The sequence below is a fragment of the Epargyreus clarus genome, unplaced genomic scaffold, assembly GCF_041222505.1.
Source record: "Epargyreus clarus isolate Ecla_fem2 unplaced genomic scaffold, WU_Ecla_fem_2.2 ptg000019l, whole genome shotgun sequence".
NCBI classification, from domain to species: domain Eukaryota; kingdom Metazoa; phylum Arthropoda; class Insecta; order Lepidoptera; family Hesperiidae; genus Epargyreus; species Epargyreus clarus.
Window position 1 is genome coordinate 1,984,284 of NW_027332227.1, and position 17,344 is coordinate 2,001,627.

Sequence of the window (17,344 nt, forward strand, 5' to 3'; positions counted from 1 at the left end):
TTTTATTGCATGAGAAGTCTTCTAAAGACATTTAAAATTTCGAATAAGGAACAGTTTTGTGATTCGAGTGATTTTGAGTGCAATGCGTCTTCTAGTTCTTTGCCGGACCGAGTAGCTCCCAATCCTTCATCTCTAGGTCACTTGTTATTATAGTTGTCTATCAATAGTAAAATGACAAATTGAAAAATGAGAAATTTTACTTGCGACTTTATGGAACTTGCCGTGTTCATACGCTCGGCATTTGCTGCAAACTCCGAACCTCTACAAACTTTTGGCTTGATTAGGGACTCAAAAGTTGGAGTACAAGCGCTTGCGAACCTTCACGTGCACATAGAACTAACTACATAAAACACTATCCATATGTTTGAATTCGTTACTGGTTGTTGTGATTCACACAGATGGGGCATTAGAGTTGCACGCGCAACTTTTAATGGTTTGACTACAAAACAATGAAATTTTGAAATATAATATTTACATGTTACTACAACGTCAAGGGAATAATCAATAGTAAAAATTATAAACAAAAATAATTATTGGTAAATATAAAAGACATTAAAAAGTAAGGTCTATACTGATGTAGGTACTTGAATGTATTTATGTTCATAAATTAATCAATTAGGTTATTATTATACTTTATACATTTTGGAACTGTAATAGCAGAAAAAATGTAGAAAAGAGTTTTTTTTTTACTTTTTATAAGTTTTTTTATTATATATAATACTATATTTTTTATTGTAATAATTATATTATAACAATTCTAGATATGTGTACAAAAGTTTTCTATCACTATAATTTTACGAATAAAATTATAATATTATGCTTTAGATATAACTAATATCTACATGTAAGAAGACTTTACGTATTATTTTAATAATATAATTGAAATACCTAAGATATTTACATTTAAATTTTATTTTATCCAGAAATCAATATTTTATTATCGATAAGGATTTGTAATTATTAACGTCCTTATAGTCTGATTCATAATTAGGTGTCCAAAATGTAAACAAAGAAATGTCATTGTCAAAATACAATTACAGGTATTGCAAACCTTAACAAATTATCAAGAAACGAAAACTTTCACAAATTCAACATAAAACAAAAACTTAATAACTGCACATAATTTAAAAAAACGCGCTATAAAAACTAGAAAACATTCGAGTTCGACCACGATCACAAAAATAAATAATATCAACTTCGAAACTTAAAAATGGCGGCACAAAAAATGTTTTGGATCCCGATTGTGTTACCATTATCACAATTTAATTTTCTACCATAAATCTTGTTTTTATTATTATTACTGTATGGTATGAAATTAAGTTAATATAAATATTGTAAAATGTGAATTGATTTTGATAATATTTTTTTATCTTTGTATTAATTTAATATTGTCAAAAATAAGAAACTACCATTTGAAACATATTTTCTTGATAGGTACCTTTGTTTACATTTTGGACACCTATTTATGAATCGGATTATAGTTTATATTAAGACTTCAGCAGATATTTACTATTATGCCTCTATTAGTCTTCTTCTAGTTTTAGTATTACTTGGGATTCATAATTTACGACACGAAATTAATGGCGTAACCTATTTCTAACTTTCAAGTAAAAGCAACACGAACAAAGCCTCATAATAAATGCGACTTAAATGTAATTAGGTGAAATTAATCCACCATCTCAAAGAGTTTCTTCGCTACTTTTAATTAAAAACAGTCTCTCGAAACGCGATATGATAAAAGTTTTGTCGACCTCAAATCCCATGTCGGCTGTGACGAGCTCGCAACCTAACAATGCTATTAAAAGTACGTCACAGGGCACTAAAGGTTTATATGAGCCAAGCGACCCGCCCACCCTTTTCTCGTTCCACGTTATCGGGTGTGGACACGTTGTCAGCGGGCGCGGAGACGGTAGCGGGGCCGGGCGCTTCGCTGACGCGACGGCGCGTAAGCGGCCCCGCGGGCTCCCGTCAGGCGGTGCAGTCGATTCTCGCGCAGACCACAGCGCTGAAGAGCGTAGAGGCGGCTAAGACGATCTGCACGCACGCGATCACGATCAAATCGCGTGGTGAGGGTCGGTAATCTTCTATAGCTTCACCGTCGCTGAATAAATGAAAAAGTTGGTTGATAAAACGTTACATACTCAAATAGACCAATATGATTCATAAATATTAATTTACTTTATATATTTTTATATATAAAATGCGTAATATTAATATTAACGAATAAGAATGTTACTGTTATAGAAATTAATAATGGATCAAAAATTAAAAAAAATACTTGAACTAATGGCGGTCACTGAAAATTTCATTAACCATGTTACTGATTACAATCAAATGTTTATTCTATAAACTAACCCATTATCAAGTCCAGATGGGTCCAGTATAGTTCTACAGCTTTGCACAATCAAGGCAATGAGAAGACAGCCAGACGCAATCCACAAAACGCCCGCCGCGCCCGCTCCGACGCTCGCTCCGCCCGTCACTAAGCTCCAACCGCGCGATGTATGTATGGATACAGCTAGAAGCAAACAATTAAATTACGTTCCTACGTCATGTTTGAGGCTATTGTTGTTTGGGGCTCCCTTTGTTTATCAACGTCGAATCGTAATGAATTGGTTAAAACTATATGGAATGAATATGCTTTCGTTTCATTTCATCTTAGATATGTTTATTCAAATTTCAATATAACGACCGGGTTTTGACTAACTGGCATCGATAAGGCGGTATTGTTTTCAGGAACAAAGATATAAGTTTTTGTCAATAAGACTATATCCATCAATTTAGGTTTTAATAAGCGTTGATACAAATGATAGTGATTCTACTAAAATGTATTTAGATTTTGTTTTGTAACAATTTGTTTTAATTGCACTCCTTCATTCATATTTGATGTATTTAAAATGTTAAACAATTTTTAGATCATTGTATATTTTCCGACCAAAAATACAAAAATAGACATTCTAGAGGTTAAGCCTAGTCTTTTAGTAAATGTTAGTTTTACTTGACTTAAGATTGATTTTTATGTAATATGGGAGAAGCGGAATAGATGTGGCGGTGGCCGGAATTAAACCACAAATATATTATGTCTATAAAGACTTGGTTTGGATTTCATATAGCTTAGACATTTTACTGCACACTGTAACACGCCGTATAAGTATGGGGACTCCCGAACTACGACATTCGTTATTTTTAACTAAACATGTCATGCCACTCCCGGGGGCCTGATGCGGTATTGCTGATGACATTTATGACTTGACTTTTGTACGCTGGGGGATTGTACATATATGCTTTTGTGGTTAGTTTTCGATGCTGATAGGTTTCTAAATAATTACTAGTGTAGTTCCAAAAGTTGTTAGTAAAAATAAAAAATCCAGCAATATTTTAGTTGCTGCAGATTTTAAGTTTAACGTTACTTTTTATTATTTGAAGTGACTGTATATTTTGTATTTATTGTAGAATGGAAGATTTTGTAAATTTTAGCTGCATATATATAGTAACAGGTTTTCTTTTTGGTGTAAATTTTGTTATGTGTAGGTGTAGGTTTTGCTACCTTTAATAAATGCTTTAGCGTGGGTTTCTGATTCTTGGTACAGAATTGGAATTTGCCGTCTTATAGGATAAGGCCGGCGAAAAAGTTTGCTGTTTAGGAGATTTTCCCACCGTTTTCATAAGTAAGTAAAAGCTATCATCATCATCATCACCATTACTGTCCCACTGCTGGGCACGGGTCTCCACTCATAATGAGAAGGATTAGGCCATAGTCTACCGCGCTGGCCAAGTGTGTATTGGTAGATTTTACATACCTTTGAGATTTTATTATAAATCTCTCAGGTATGCAGGTTTCCTCATGAAGCTATAATTTGTTTCTTTTTGCCGCCCCCAAAACGATACACATCTGCTTTTCATGTAGCTTCTCTTGTTATTTATAGTGCGAATTTGTTATTCGTAATTCAGTTGTAACACGTATTATGTTTGGGTAATTGCACGTTTGTTAGTTGTAGTCTGATGCAAAGTTTGTTCGTATAATAAATAAGCTTGTCGGATCGCTTTTAATCCCCGTAAAACCGATGACTACAAATAAAACAAATCGTGTTTCGAAATAGTGCCACATTTTTTACATACCATGGATTCAATATGCGTAATCAATATATTGCAAATTTTACATTTTTACTTTAGTTATTCTTATAATGAATAACTTAGTAAGGTATCTTAAGATTTATTACAATAAAAACAATTTTATATGAAGTTTATGTATTTTATATGCAGAATAATATCATTTAAATTCACTTACAATCTTAATGTGTAGGTATGTTTGATAAATAGAATAGTGAAGTCGTGGTTAGACCTCCGTTTATTTGCAGAAAAAGAAGTGCTCAAAAGTAGTTATCCCTCAATCATTATTGGAAAAAAAAGATTCACAAAAATGTTTTACCTGCAGCAAGTATACTGAAGCCTCCAGCTGGTATACCGAGACCCATGTTGAACTTCTGCCGCTCTTCTATAAACGCAACGCTGCCCATCACTAGCGTCGAGATGCCGCAGACGATCTGCAGGTAAATTTAAAATAAGAACAGAATTTCGAACCAAGCTTGCAGATGGACTGCAAATCTCACAACGATATCCTTTTTATAGAGCTGTTATTTTTGTTTTGTTTTTGTTACAGTTAAAGATGTAGACTTTTGATGTGAAACATCTATAGCCGCACGTAAAACCGATTTCTGGCGTGGCGACGCATGCCGTGGTGACGCATGCCGCGTCGCCAAGCTATACGATACGATACGATGGTATATATATACAGTCTATATGCAGTAGTGTGTACGGTGTGGCGACGCGTCGCCATGCGCAATAACTATTACCGAAGTCATTGATTAAACGAATTAAGTAGTCACGATTTGAAATAAATGCGTAATTTTTTGTATTTAATGAAAATAAATGTTTATTCAATAAATAGTCATCGTTATCTGGAAAAAAATCGTATTATTTTATTTTATCATTATGACATATTTAGTTCCTATCACAATATGTTCTTTTCTGCATATTACTTTTACAAAATAATGTCGATGTTTCACATCTGCCAGGCGTCCCGTGACGGCTCACATTTTTTTTTTATTAATTTTAGATATACAAGTATCTAAAACTACTATTATGTAAAATGTAGTGTATCTATGTACTTTTATGAGTAGCGCATACGAATGTAATTTACCTGAAATTAAGTGGTTACTGCTACCCATTGAAAATAGTGATTAACTTTATATAGAGCAGTAGCTTTACTCAATTTATTACAGAAATGCATTAATTGAGATGCAGCGGCTGAAACAAACGTTACTACAGACTTGACTGCGGTAGCACTGTGGTCATACCAAGGTCTGCGTTAGTTAAATAAATTGTGTAACATTGCTATCTTCTAGAATGAAGGGTGAGTTAATAAAGAAATACTAATAGGAGTCGTTTATTTCAAAGACGATATGCATCTGTGATTGACTGAACAGGAAAATTTCAACTAACTCAGTTGGAATTTTCCTATCTTGCGTCATTGTCAGTAACATTGATCAGAGGCAATAATATCAGATGGGCTGCAATCTCATTTCCCACTTTGCTAACATCTGCCAAATTTCGTATAACTTGTAATTCTTATTTGACTTCTAATGCGCATCTGGCAATGCTTCTATTTGCCTTATTTATACAATTATTATTTGCAAGATAGTCTTACAATGTGAGCATTTCGGTTTAGTCCTCAGGGGTTTTTAAAACCTCAAAGCCTTCGCCGGTGTACAAGCAAAGTTGATGTTCGTAAATGGAAAGTAAACATGTGTTATCACACAGGTAAGTTATGTTGACGCTAGCAATTCCGAACTATGTTATTTCAGATGTCGCTAACATTTATATATGTTACAAAAATATATTCGCTTTTATCTAAGATCAAATAAATGTAATCTAATGTGATTTCAAAATAGCTTATTATTTGTATATTTTATTAGGTAATACACTAAATTCGCACTTGTATAAAAACTTTTGGTGTTATTGAATTATACATTGATAGATTCATAGACTATATTTGACAACAAAAAATTACATGGAAAAGTTATAAGGTTTTATAATACGCGGAAAAAGAAAATAAAGAATAATAATAATAATTAGTAGGAACTGCTAAAAGGAATTAGAGCCTAGTTTTCTGACGTCTTGAATGGCAATTTCTGTGAAATAAAAAAAAGAAAATAATTATTATAAGTATCAGTTTCGGCCATAACTCGACGAAACCCTTTGTTTCAGGTGAAACATATGTTTGTGAATATTTGGGTTGTGTTTGGCTTTACTAGGGCGTTTGCCTCACTGGGGTATCGTGTACACTTGACCTGATATGTCGACGAGCCGCGACGGACAACACAGATTTTTCATTATAGTCCTTTTGATTGAAAAACACATCAAAATCGCCTAATCCCTAATCGCTTTTGAAATTTAATGTAGATTAACTTTGTCTTTTACACAAAATAATTTGATCGGAAAGTTTAAAAGATATCACGATAAGAATGATTTAACCGGAACCAATTTAAAACACGTGAACATAGCAAACATGTGAACGTCAATTGCTATCAGTTGGTATATAATTTTGGGTACTTAGGATAGGTATGTAACCGCGCTCACAGCTATTAAATTAATAAAGGTAACTCATTCAAGTGTTTCTATAAGTATATACATTATACATATTATCCTACAACTGATGGACGCCTTAACTTAGTCACCGCGTTACTAAGGCGAATTTTGAGCATAATTTATTGTGATTTTACGCAGATATTTTACGTCATAAGCGTAAAAAGATTATCTGAACCGAGACCGAAAAACTGAACCGGAGCGTAACGGGCTTACGGTTAACTTTGTAACTTTTACAGGGATTATAAATATCTTAATGCCATTAATTAATATATTAAGGTTAAAAATTTAAAAGGGTCAATACTCCAGACGCTATTTATTTTATACTACGAGTATATTACAAGCTTTGATTGTATATGTATTGTTTTCTATGTAAACTGTCGTTGTCCAACAAATGTATTTTTTCTTACATATAGTGAACAATCGTCTGTGAATAATTATCTACTTGACGATTTTTTTTCTTTATAACTCTTACGAACACGGATTCTCTTAACCTTAAACCTATTACAGATTCTAGGGCGGGTAGGTCTCCCGTAGTGTATTTGGAGTAGCAAAAAGTTTATAATCCACTTATTATTATGTGGGCACTGGCATCTATCGACTAACTTGACCGAACATAAACAACCTGTAATAATCGTAAATACGTATGACGAATGGACTTTAAATCATTTCGTTAATACTCATATCCTGTCTCCTTCCAGAGTGAGGGTTTTAGGCCCGACTTGCGTAGACTTCACACAGCCGTGGAAACATTTTTATTCTCACTCTCAGGCATGCATTTCCTCACGATGTTTTAATTTACCGTTTAAGCAAGTGATAATAAATTTCTAATGCGCACACAATTTTCAAAAAGCAAAGCGTTCTTGAGATTTGAACCTCGTACTTCTCGAATAAGAGGACCAGTTTCTTATCCACTCGGCTATTAATGCTTTTTTGCTTACATCGTGTACGAAATTTGTATTTCAAAACAAACCCTTATCCGTCTATCATTCCAAAACCCTTGTCAGAAATTCTAGTTCCTTCAAAATTACCTAACGGTATGATCCGCCATGTTTCTTTGTGATATAGAGTGTTTTAAATGTAATTGGATTTTTGGCTACAAATATCAGTGAGAGATCATCTAGTAAATTGATATCTTTATTTGAATAAATATACGGGTCATATGTTATTACGAGGATATGAAATATTATTTCTGTAATATAAAATAATGTTTCTTTATATTACTTCGCCCGTATCTCATCAGGATATTGATATTTATTAAGGAACTCTTAATAAACTCAGCTTGCTATAGCTCTTTAGGTATATTTCGTTAAAACTGACTAAAAAGAAGTCACGAGCCTCTATAGTCAGGGACCGACTGAAGAGGGAGTGGGAGAGTTATTTTTTTAAATAAAAAGTAAGTTTATATCCGATACTATACTCTATCTTTGCAAGACGGAATCATTTAAATCAGTTTAGTAATCTCCAAGATTTAGTATCCCTTAGGTACGAGGGGCACCCCTGATTTTGAAAGTTTTGTGCGTATGAGAAATTAATTATCACTTGCTTAAAACGGTGAAGGAAAACATTGTGAGGAAACCTGCATACCTGAGAGATTTATGTAAAAAAATGTCAAAGGTATGTGAAATGTAAAGTTTAAAAGTTAATGTTTAAAATTCTGTCCTTATGCATTTAATTTAAAACTAAGAAAATATCAATCATCGACATTATACATGGACAAAACGATCAACTTTCATTTTGTAGATTTTGTGTGTAGAAACTAAGGTACGAATAAGATCCCAGTAAATCGATTTTCTTTTGAGATTTCATGTGAAAGGCTGCGACTCAAACGAATTGAAAGTCTCAAAGACTTCCCTCGTGTCACGATGATTGGTAATTTCCTCAGCATGACTGTATTTTTTCGTGCAATTACAGTAATTGGACTCTGAAATATACTGGATAAGAAAAAAATAGGACATACCTTTTATTCATTTTTTTATTTGCTTTGTGTTTATGTTTGGTAAACAAAAAAGTGTGTTATTTTAACGAATAATTAATTAAAAAGTATTCTATACGTCATTATTTTCAAAAGCACGACGGGGGTGGTAGGCGACCTAATTTTTTGCCCACTTGTACATTTTAGTATCATAGTTTATTTTCAGCTAACACCTCTCAAATAAATGAAATAAAATTAAATATAAATTTAGGGAAATCTTACATACATAATTCTCGTATCACAATGTTAGTTACCGTACACCTCCGATACGGCTTTATCGATTTTCACCAATTTTTATGTGCATATTCAGTAGGTTTGAGAATCGGCTACTATCTGTTTTTCATACCCCTAAGGGATAAGAGTTCTTCACCCTTAACATTTTTTTTATTTATATGGCAACCCAACGTTTGCCGGGTCATCTAGTAATTAGATAAAAAGTAAAGAGCTTTTAGTTGTAACTCTCGTAGCGTAGTGGTCACGAACTTCGTGTAACACGCAGAGGGTTTCGAGTTCCATACTTCAGCGGACTAAGAGGGGGCGAAAGAGGCGGTCCGCCCCGGGCCCCCGATCTTGGGGGCCCCCAAACACAGTTGCTAAAATATGGTCGTCAGAACTAAACAATCTGTGAAATGTGTAGAAATCGGCGAAAAAAAGGTCACCGGAATGATCGGAAGCGCTGCTGTGTTCCGGTTTGAAGGGTGTGGTAAGGGAGCCAGGCTTTTCCGAGGCGTTCCAGCTTAGTCCTCAGGGGTAGCGGGGCACAACTGTGCCGACCTCAGGTAGGAATATCTAATCCTATATGGGGTTGATTACAGATGTCCACGGGCGGCAGTAGCCACTTACCGTCAAGTGGACTGCATGGTCGTCTGCTACTCCTAGATTATAAAAAAAAAACTATGAAACATTTTAAATTTTGTAAAATCAACTTTTTACACTGGGGGCCTCCATTCAACTTTTAGCTCCGGGCCTCGGAATACCTTAGTCCCCCACTGGTTCGATAGTATTGTTAGTGGTAGTAACGGTGATTGCAATTTATCATTTTAATTGTGTAAAAGTCGAACAATACTAAACTAGGAGTATCGGCATAGGACCCGTCGAAAGATGCAAATTAGATGTACAATATTTGACAAAGATACACATACACATATACTTAATTATAAATATTTAATTTCAATTTCACAGTTTAATTCTATGCGGTCCTTTTAAAGAACATTTTCCCCTTAAATATAAACAAAGGTCTCGAAAGTCCAGTGATGAATAATTTTCAAGCAACAAAGCGTTTAGTCGCCTCAACCGACCCTTACCGCTCACGATGGACCTCATTAAAATTCATCCCTATGAATAGTCGACCAAAATTAGAAATTTCACTTCTACGAATAAATTATGACGTATAGTACTATTTTTTGCTCGCGACTTTCGCCTGGACTTAGTTTGTGCATTTATCATAGTGTCCTCATTATTCCTGAAATACTATTTTATATAATACTAGCTGACCCGGCAAACTTTGTACCGCCTCAAAATCTATTTATCAAATATATTTCATATAAAATATAGCCTATGTTACTCGTAGATAATGTAGCTTTCGAATGGTGAAAGAATTTTTAAAAGTGGTCCAGTAGTTTTTGAGCCTATTCATTACAACCAAACAAACAAAGTTTTCCTCTTTATAATATTAGTGTAGAAAAGATTCAATTACAACTCCATTATTTATTTTCTCTGACAAATCATTCCATGATATCTTAATTTTATAAAAAAATATAATATTCTTCTTTCTTTTTATATAGTTTCCCACTACATTGCTTCTCACCAGCAATTAAATAGACTATTATTAACATAAATTAACTAAAAAGTATTGTAATGAAAATATACCCTTACAATGGCATAGATTTGACACTTGTATTTTCAATTACTCAGGATTTCCGAGAAGGAAGAGGAGGAAAGTTAATTTTAAGGATAAAAAAAATAAACAAAGATCTGACTTGTCAGAGACTCTTGAATTGAAACACCTGGGTACGAACCGATTTCTTTTATAATATGGAGTAGCAGACGACCATGCAGTCCACCTGATGGTAAGTGGCTACTGCCGCCCATGGACATCCGTTCGACTCCAGATAGGATTAGATATTCGTACCGGACGGAGGTCGGCCAGAGATGCGCTGCTACCCTGATCACTAAGCTGGAACGCCTCGGAAAAGTATGCACCCTTCAAACCAGAACACAGCAGCGCTTGACACTGCTGTTATATGGCAGATATAGGTGTGGCGATGGTGCCGCCGGAGTCGAACCACAAAGGGTTCTACCAACTTCAAATTCGCGATATAATTGTGTGAATGTTCTTTGTTTTAAGTAAAGAGTTGATGGCAATATGTGTAGATTTCCTATCTAAATAAAGTACGTATCAAGATACGTTATTTAGCTTTATTTCTGAGAAGTGTATACGTATATTAAAATGATTCAATCATTCAATCCATTATTCTGGAATATTCGAGACGATTTAATATTAAGTTAGGCCTTACCAATAAGATAATAGGATTAATCCATTGTTATTCGGTTGAGATAAACCGATTTAGATAATTTGTTTGCTATCGTTTAATATAATATTCGTGATATTAATATAATAGAATAATAATCGATTTTACTTTGAGGACATGAGCAGACTTCTCCAGGCTGCTCCAACGTCAATTGGTGAAGTTGTAGATTTAGTATAATAAAATTAATTTAGAAAGGTGATAGAACAAGTATAGTTTGACCTGGGAGATACCACAGTCACAACTAGGTACTTCTAACGTTGTCCCTGTAGTTCCGGGATCAGAATAGGGCTACGGTATCCCCTGCCTGTCGTAAGAGGCGACTAAAAGGGGCTTCCGGGATTGCGGGCGGCAAGAGTGGGAGCTCGAACCACCCGGCTAGTGACCCCGGGAAGGACGGCGGTAGGTGTGGTCGTATACCGTCGTGCCCACCAGACGGTGTGGCGAGCGTCAAGCTCTCCTGGGCGGAGCCCGATGGCGCATCGCGCTAACTCAGTTGGTAAGAGGACTCAAGTTGCGTTCCTTTGGAGATCCCGGAGAGATCCCTGTAGAGGACCTACACAGCGCTGAGGACGGCCACCGGGGCCAGATCTCCATGAGCGTTAGTGACCACTTACCATCAGGTGGTCTGTAAGCTCTAACAGTATTATTATTTACATATGCCTCAAAGGGTTCTGTATGTGTAGTGTGTACTTAAAGGGTCCCCAAATATACATAGCTTTGAAACCAGAGGTTGAAGTGAATAAATGAATGGCACGGTAATGGAATCCATTACCCACGGAATCAAATCCACTGAAGGTTAATCACATGCACATGTTGATGGATTCAATTAATTCCAATTCGTATTTTATGAATTAATTATTCGAATTCAGTGGGTTAACTATATACAGGTAGTGTAGGAGTATAGTTAGGACCCAAAACAGAGACGGCTATATAAATTTCTAAAATGAAAAAATATCTCATGAGTGGGAATCGATATTGGAACTCTCTGCGATGATGTCCTTCGCAGTTTTGAGCAAATAATATTATATATCCTAATGCTCACATAAATGGAAATCAGAGCTGGGATTCGAACCACGGACTCCTGATCGAGAGGCCGATTTTATACCACTTGGCTGTCGCTTCTTTTAGCTTGCGTTTTGGCTCATTATATGTTATTAATAGCACAATAATCATATTGATTCATACCTGTAGAACTCTTAGCCGGAGAACCAGCGCTAGAGGGTACGAGAGAGAGTGACGGAAGAGCGTGCCATCTCTCTCTGCCGTCAGCGGCGCCACCGACTCCTTGCGACTTGATAGAGCTGCCTGGAATAAAGATTTTTTATTAAACTTTTGTCTTTAAGAAGTAGAATTTTAATCACTGTCGGATCGTTGGGGGGTAACGAAGTGGCTCCTCCCCTCCTTCAATATTTAAATCATTGTTGTTTATCAGTTCGTTGTTGTTTAGTCTTTTCATTTGTTGAGTCTATCTGTTATCTTTTGGGCGGCGGCAAAATGAGAATAAATGAATTTTCAGATTTATTTCATTGACTTAGGACTGGTTTCCTTCTAGAGGTCATGAATATTTTACTACCTCTGAGCATAAGTTGAATTGTATATGTTTTTCTATTTTTCCATCACCACGGCTTCCAAACGAGAATACCGCAATTTCACCTTGTTGTAGGTCAGAAATAATTGTAACGATGATGCCACCTTAATTACTACAGAGAATTGTACCAAATTTAAAACTAATTTAGTTAATCTTTATTGTACACTAGGGATTTAATAGAACGAATTATCATCCCAATTATTACCCAATTACGAGATTACTCTGAGAATAAAAAGTTTTTTTTTACCGAACTACGAGGAATGTAGGTTTCCTAAAAATTTTTATCTTCATAGCTAAAGTAAGTAAAAAATATTTTCTAGTACCTATGTAGGTAATTTGGAAAAATTAGAGGTCTGGGATTTGAGCACCAGTCGTACGACATATGGCCGAATTTCACCACTAGGCAATGTATTTCCTAAGGTATAGTCCGCGTAAAAGTGCTAATCCGCTCTGTATATAGCAATGAACCGCGTCGCCATAGCAAATTGTATGACTACACCTGGTCACAACAACTTCAGAGCGGACTAGCAGTTTGGCAAGCACTATACCCTTGGTACCCACACGTGCCAGGTACAAAGCGCCTGCGCCCTGCAATGTTAGTTACGGAAGTTTTTGTTTACCAAGCCAACAACTCGGTTTACCGGACAGGTCGCCCATTACTTCGTGGTTTCCTATTTAATTTCCGTTGAAAGTTATATACTGTTTGTTGAAAAGTTATTCAATTTCTGTTGCCAATTAGCAGTGTTTGAAACGGTATGTTGTTGCTGATATTATTATTTTACTTAACATATACGTGATTGTAAGTCGCACTAAATTCTTGTAGACATCTACTTAATTACAATTCTACCACCGAATTCTATTTATCGACTTATAGGATAAAGCTGGAAGACCTTATTATTTAAGACTAACTGACTCGGCAAACTCTGTACCGCCTCAAAATCTATTTATCAAATAGGTATATTTCATATAAAATATAGCCTATGTTACTCGTAGGTAATGTAGCTTTCGAATGATGAAAGAATTTCTAAAATCGGTCCAGTAGCTTTTGAGCCTATTCAATACAACCAAACAAACAAACAAAGTTTTCCTCTTATAATATTAGTGTAGATAGTTCTATCTCTAAACATTCTTCAGAATAGTATCATTATAACAATGATATAATAGTAGAATAGCAACATAACAAACATGCATCCTGAATATAGATACTGATGGTAAGTGATTACTGAGATAGGAATGTCAATCTGTTAATAATTTCATAATATAGATTATGAGTCTTAACTACAAACTTATTGAGATTATTTGTTACTCTTGACGAAAGTAAAATAAATACTTAATAAATCTTCTTTCAAACCAATTATACTTACAGCAATATAGGTAGATACTCAATTATAGATTTCAAAGGGTTTACCCTTTAATCCTTTATCGCCTTTTCCATCATCCCTGGTTTTCATCACTGCTTTACTAAATCTTTAGTAAGAAGGAATTTGGACAAATCAAATTTGTCAGGCGCCTGTAAGTAAAGTCTGCGCAATGTAAATATGAAAGAAGTATGTGGTTGGAATTTTTGTAGGCGTTCAACTGTTACAATTCTGATAAATATTAAACGTAAACGTGACTTGTTCATCATTTAATCATTTTGTTGTATTCTATGAGTAGTTGATAAGAGTTAAAGTATCAAGGTAAGACATCGTATTCTAACACGTTGCTTCGGTTTTCATGTTACTTTATTTCAAATCGCATTAACGGCTATCTAATTAAAACCAGGATCAACGCTTTAACTTTCTTTTGAAGCAGGAGGGCTTACATATATTTTAAGCCACTAACGGTCACCCATCCAAATCATGACCACGACTGACGTTACCGTAAATGTGACCTTAAATTATAAGACTGATCTTAAACATTATAGACATAACATTTAATAAAGTAAAAAATAATATGTAACGTTAATTTACTATGATATTTTTGCAATTAAAATGAACATTGAACAAACAATTGTTTAATAAACAATAACTCAATCAAACTCAGTAGCTTCTTTATAACATCTTTATGTAAGTAAAATAATAACTTAATGAGATTATTCATTTCTAAGAAATTATGGAGCTTTTTGATTATATCTTTGTCGATCACGAATCTTGTAGTACTTCTGATAAAAATATACTAAATTCTTGATATTTGGCGCCATGTCGTATATGGCATTAAATATTGATATGCAAATTTTTGAGTAAGTAAAGAGTCTCTAATTTTTTTTGTGTATGTTTCGTACCGCTTTAGTACAATAATACTAGCTCAAAAGATTTTGTAAGGTTAATTTCGTTTGAAGTGCATAATAATTATAGTATTTTCGATGTATGTCTGTTATGTGTTATGTACCTACTCGATTTTTTTAAATTAGCAATTTATTTAATACATTGTTTACAGACTGTAGTTTTATAGATAGGTATATTGATTCCTATTAATAGTTAGCAACCTACTTTCGTCGTAAACAATAGCATATAATTAATATTTTATGCATTATTGTTATAAGGAAAGAATTATGGAGAACATGAGTGATTCGGACAGCGAGAAGGAAGAACGTAAGAAGGTGGAGAAGGGAAGCGACTCTTCTGATTCCAGTTACGAAGAAGTTGAAGCATCAGAAGAGAAGACGGATGTCAACTTGTTCGCAATTGGTAAATATAGTGAACACTTGAAATGGATAATGAATTAGTACATATTGTTGCAGATTGAGAATGAAAATTCATGCGAAATAATAATTAACAGTGCATTTTCGCGTAACGTAATTATGAATTCTGATAATATATTGAAAATTGTTGAGGCTTAAATATTCATTTGTATGACCCAGTTTATATAAACAATAATAATATCCCATTGTTTGCGAATTGCGATTATTTTATAATTAATTCATCTGCTAAGGGCTTGAAATAAATAAAGTCGTATTAATGAAACCAATAGGGAGTGCACTTAAAAATAGCAATGGTAAGAAGAATCTGTGAAAGTCATAAATTAAAGCCACAGCTACCTATCTACCTGTTATAGGCTTTTGAACCGTAATAAAAAGGCACTTGGATGTTCGTGTGCGAGTGTGTTAGCCATTAAACAACAAAACATTTACAACAAAAACAATAATAAGTAATAAGAAAAATAAAATTTGGTGGTACGTAATGCTCCGAGATTGACGTAAACTTGATGTTTTTCATTTCGTACATTTCACATAATTTATTTCGTACCGAAGAAATAAATATCGATATAACTAATTGGCTTGTGGGACCGATCTCCAATAGCACCACTCCCTTGGTTGTCGTAGGGGGCGACAAAAAGATAAGATCAAAGAAATAGGTTGCAGTGTCTCTGCAAAGTGCTCAAAATTACATTGCTTTTACCAACTATTGAGAAGTGCGGTAAATAGGGCCTAACCTCTTTTTAGAGAGACCAATGTCCAACGGTAAACTGGTAAGGGCTAATGTGAAGATGGGTAATCTTGTCAATAATGTGTTGCGTTGATTGTCCAAATTTCTTACATAAATTCATAAACATTTACAATATACTTAGTACCTACCATCCAAAAGTAACTATACTATAAGTAGACATATGTTTCATATACAACATTGTTTGTGAAATGAATTTGATATAATGATGGTATGGTCTTTTTACTAATGACATTATGCTAAGTTTGTTCTATAAAGGTATATATAGTGGCGCCGCTGTGGCAAAAAATAGAAGCTTTATTGTTTAGCATTTTTAATCGAAATCGGGAATTTGATATCCATTCTTTATTGACTTCGTATGAATTATTAATCATTTTTGTGAAAGCTCGCTTTATCTCGTTGTTTCCAATTTTGCAGTTGTTTGTTTTCAGTATTTCATAATGATTTTACAGTATTTTCATTCATTCGTGTTATTGTTGAATGGTTTTCGAACTTTGTAAAAGTTTCGAACGTTGTATTTATGTATTTTTAAACGATATCAATTTTTAGTATGAAATTGAAGTGGTGAACGACTACTCATTCTATATGATAAATAGTCACTGCTCCTTCATGGAAATCTATCGTCAACCCCAAATAGGATTAATCATACGTGATGTTGTCCACAAATCCGATGCTACCCTTGAAAACAAAGTAGGATTGCCTTGTGTAGGTATCTCCCTTATATACTTTAAATCAGATCACAGTAATACTTGACACTGATGGGATAAGACAAAGAATAGATGAAGTCGTGGTGCTTTTAGAACCACTATGGGTTATACTGCCTATAAAAAGAAGGTAAGCAATCAAATTAAAATCCTTGAATATTAGAGATGAATCATTTTCATAAGATCATTGTTAGAGTTGTCCATTTATCTAATGAAATATTGGTTTTGTATGATTCGTGAAACAAATCTAGGATATTTCGGTATTTCTAAATTAATCCGCTCTAATTGATTGGATTTGTGATATTGGTCAAAATGATGAGAGAAGGGTAATCATTTGAAACGGATTTCTATAATTTTATTTACTACCGTTTAATATCATTTGGTATAATTTTATATTAGTGGCGGGATATCTCTGGATTTAGAGGGCTCTGGACCGGTCAGAGAGGCGCAGATATAGGGAGCCCTATGTACCTACA

The 17,344-nt window shown here is 34.4% G+C and overlaps 1 protein-coding gene across 1 annotated transcript in view; it reads right to left on the reverse strand.

The window, feature by feature from the left end:
• Positions 1 to 1,484: 1,484 nt before the first annotated feature.
• Positions 1,485 to 17,344, reverse strand: part of LOC140750459 (uncharacterized) — a 50,671-nt gene continuing 34,811 nt past the window's right edge. Inside the window, exons 3-6 of the mRNA XM_073083993.1 lie at positions 12,337 to 12,456; positions 4,430 to 4,544; positions 2,356 to 2,518; positions 1,485 to 2,101 (exon numbers count right to left, since the gene is read on the reverse strand). Coding sequence (XP_072940094.1) covers positions 1,969 to 2,101; positions 2,356 to 2,518; positions 4,430 to 4,544; positions 12,337 to 12,456 — 531 coding nt within the window. The 3' untranslated portion in view covers positions 1,485 to 1,968. The remainder of the gene's footprint in view (positions 2,102 to 2,355; positions 2,519 to 4,429; positions 4,545 to 12,336; positions 12,457 to 17,344) is intronic.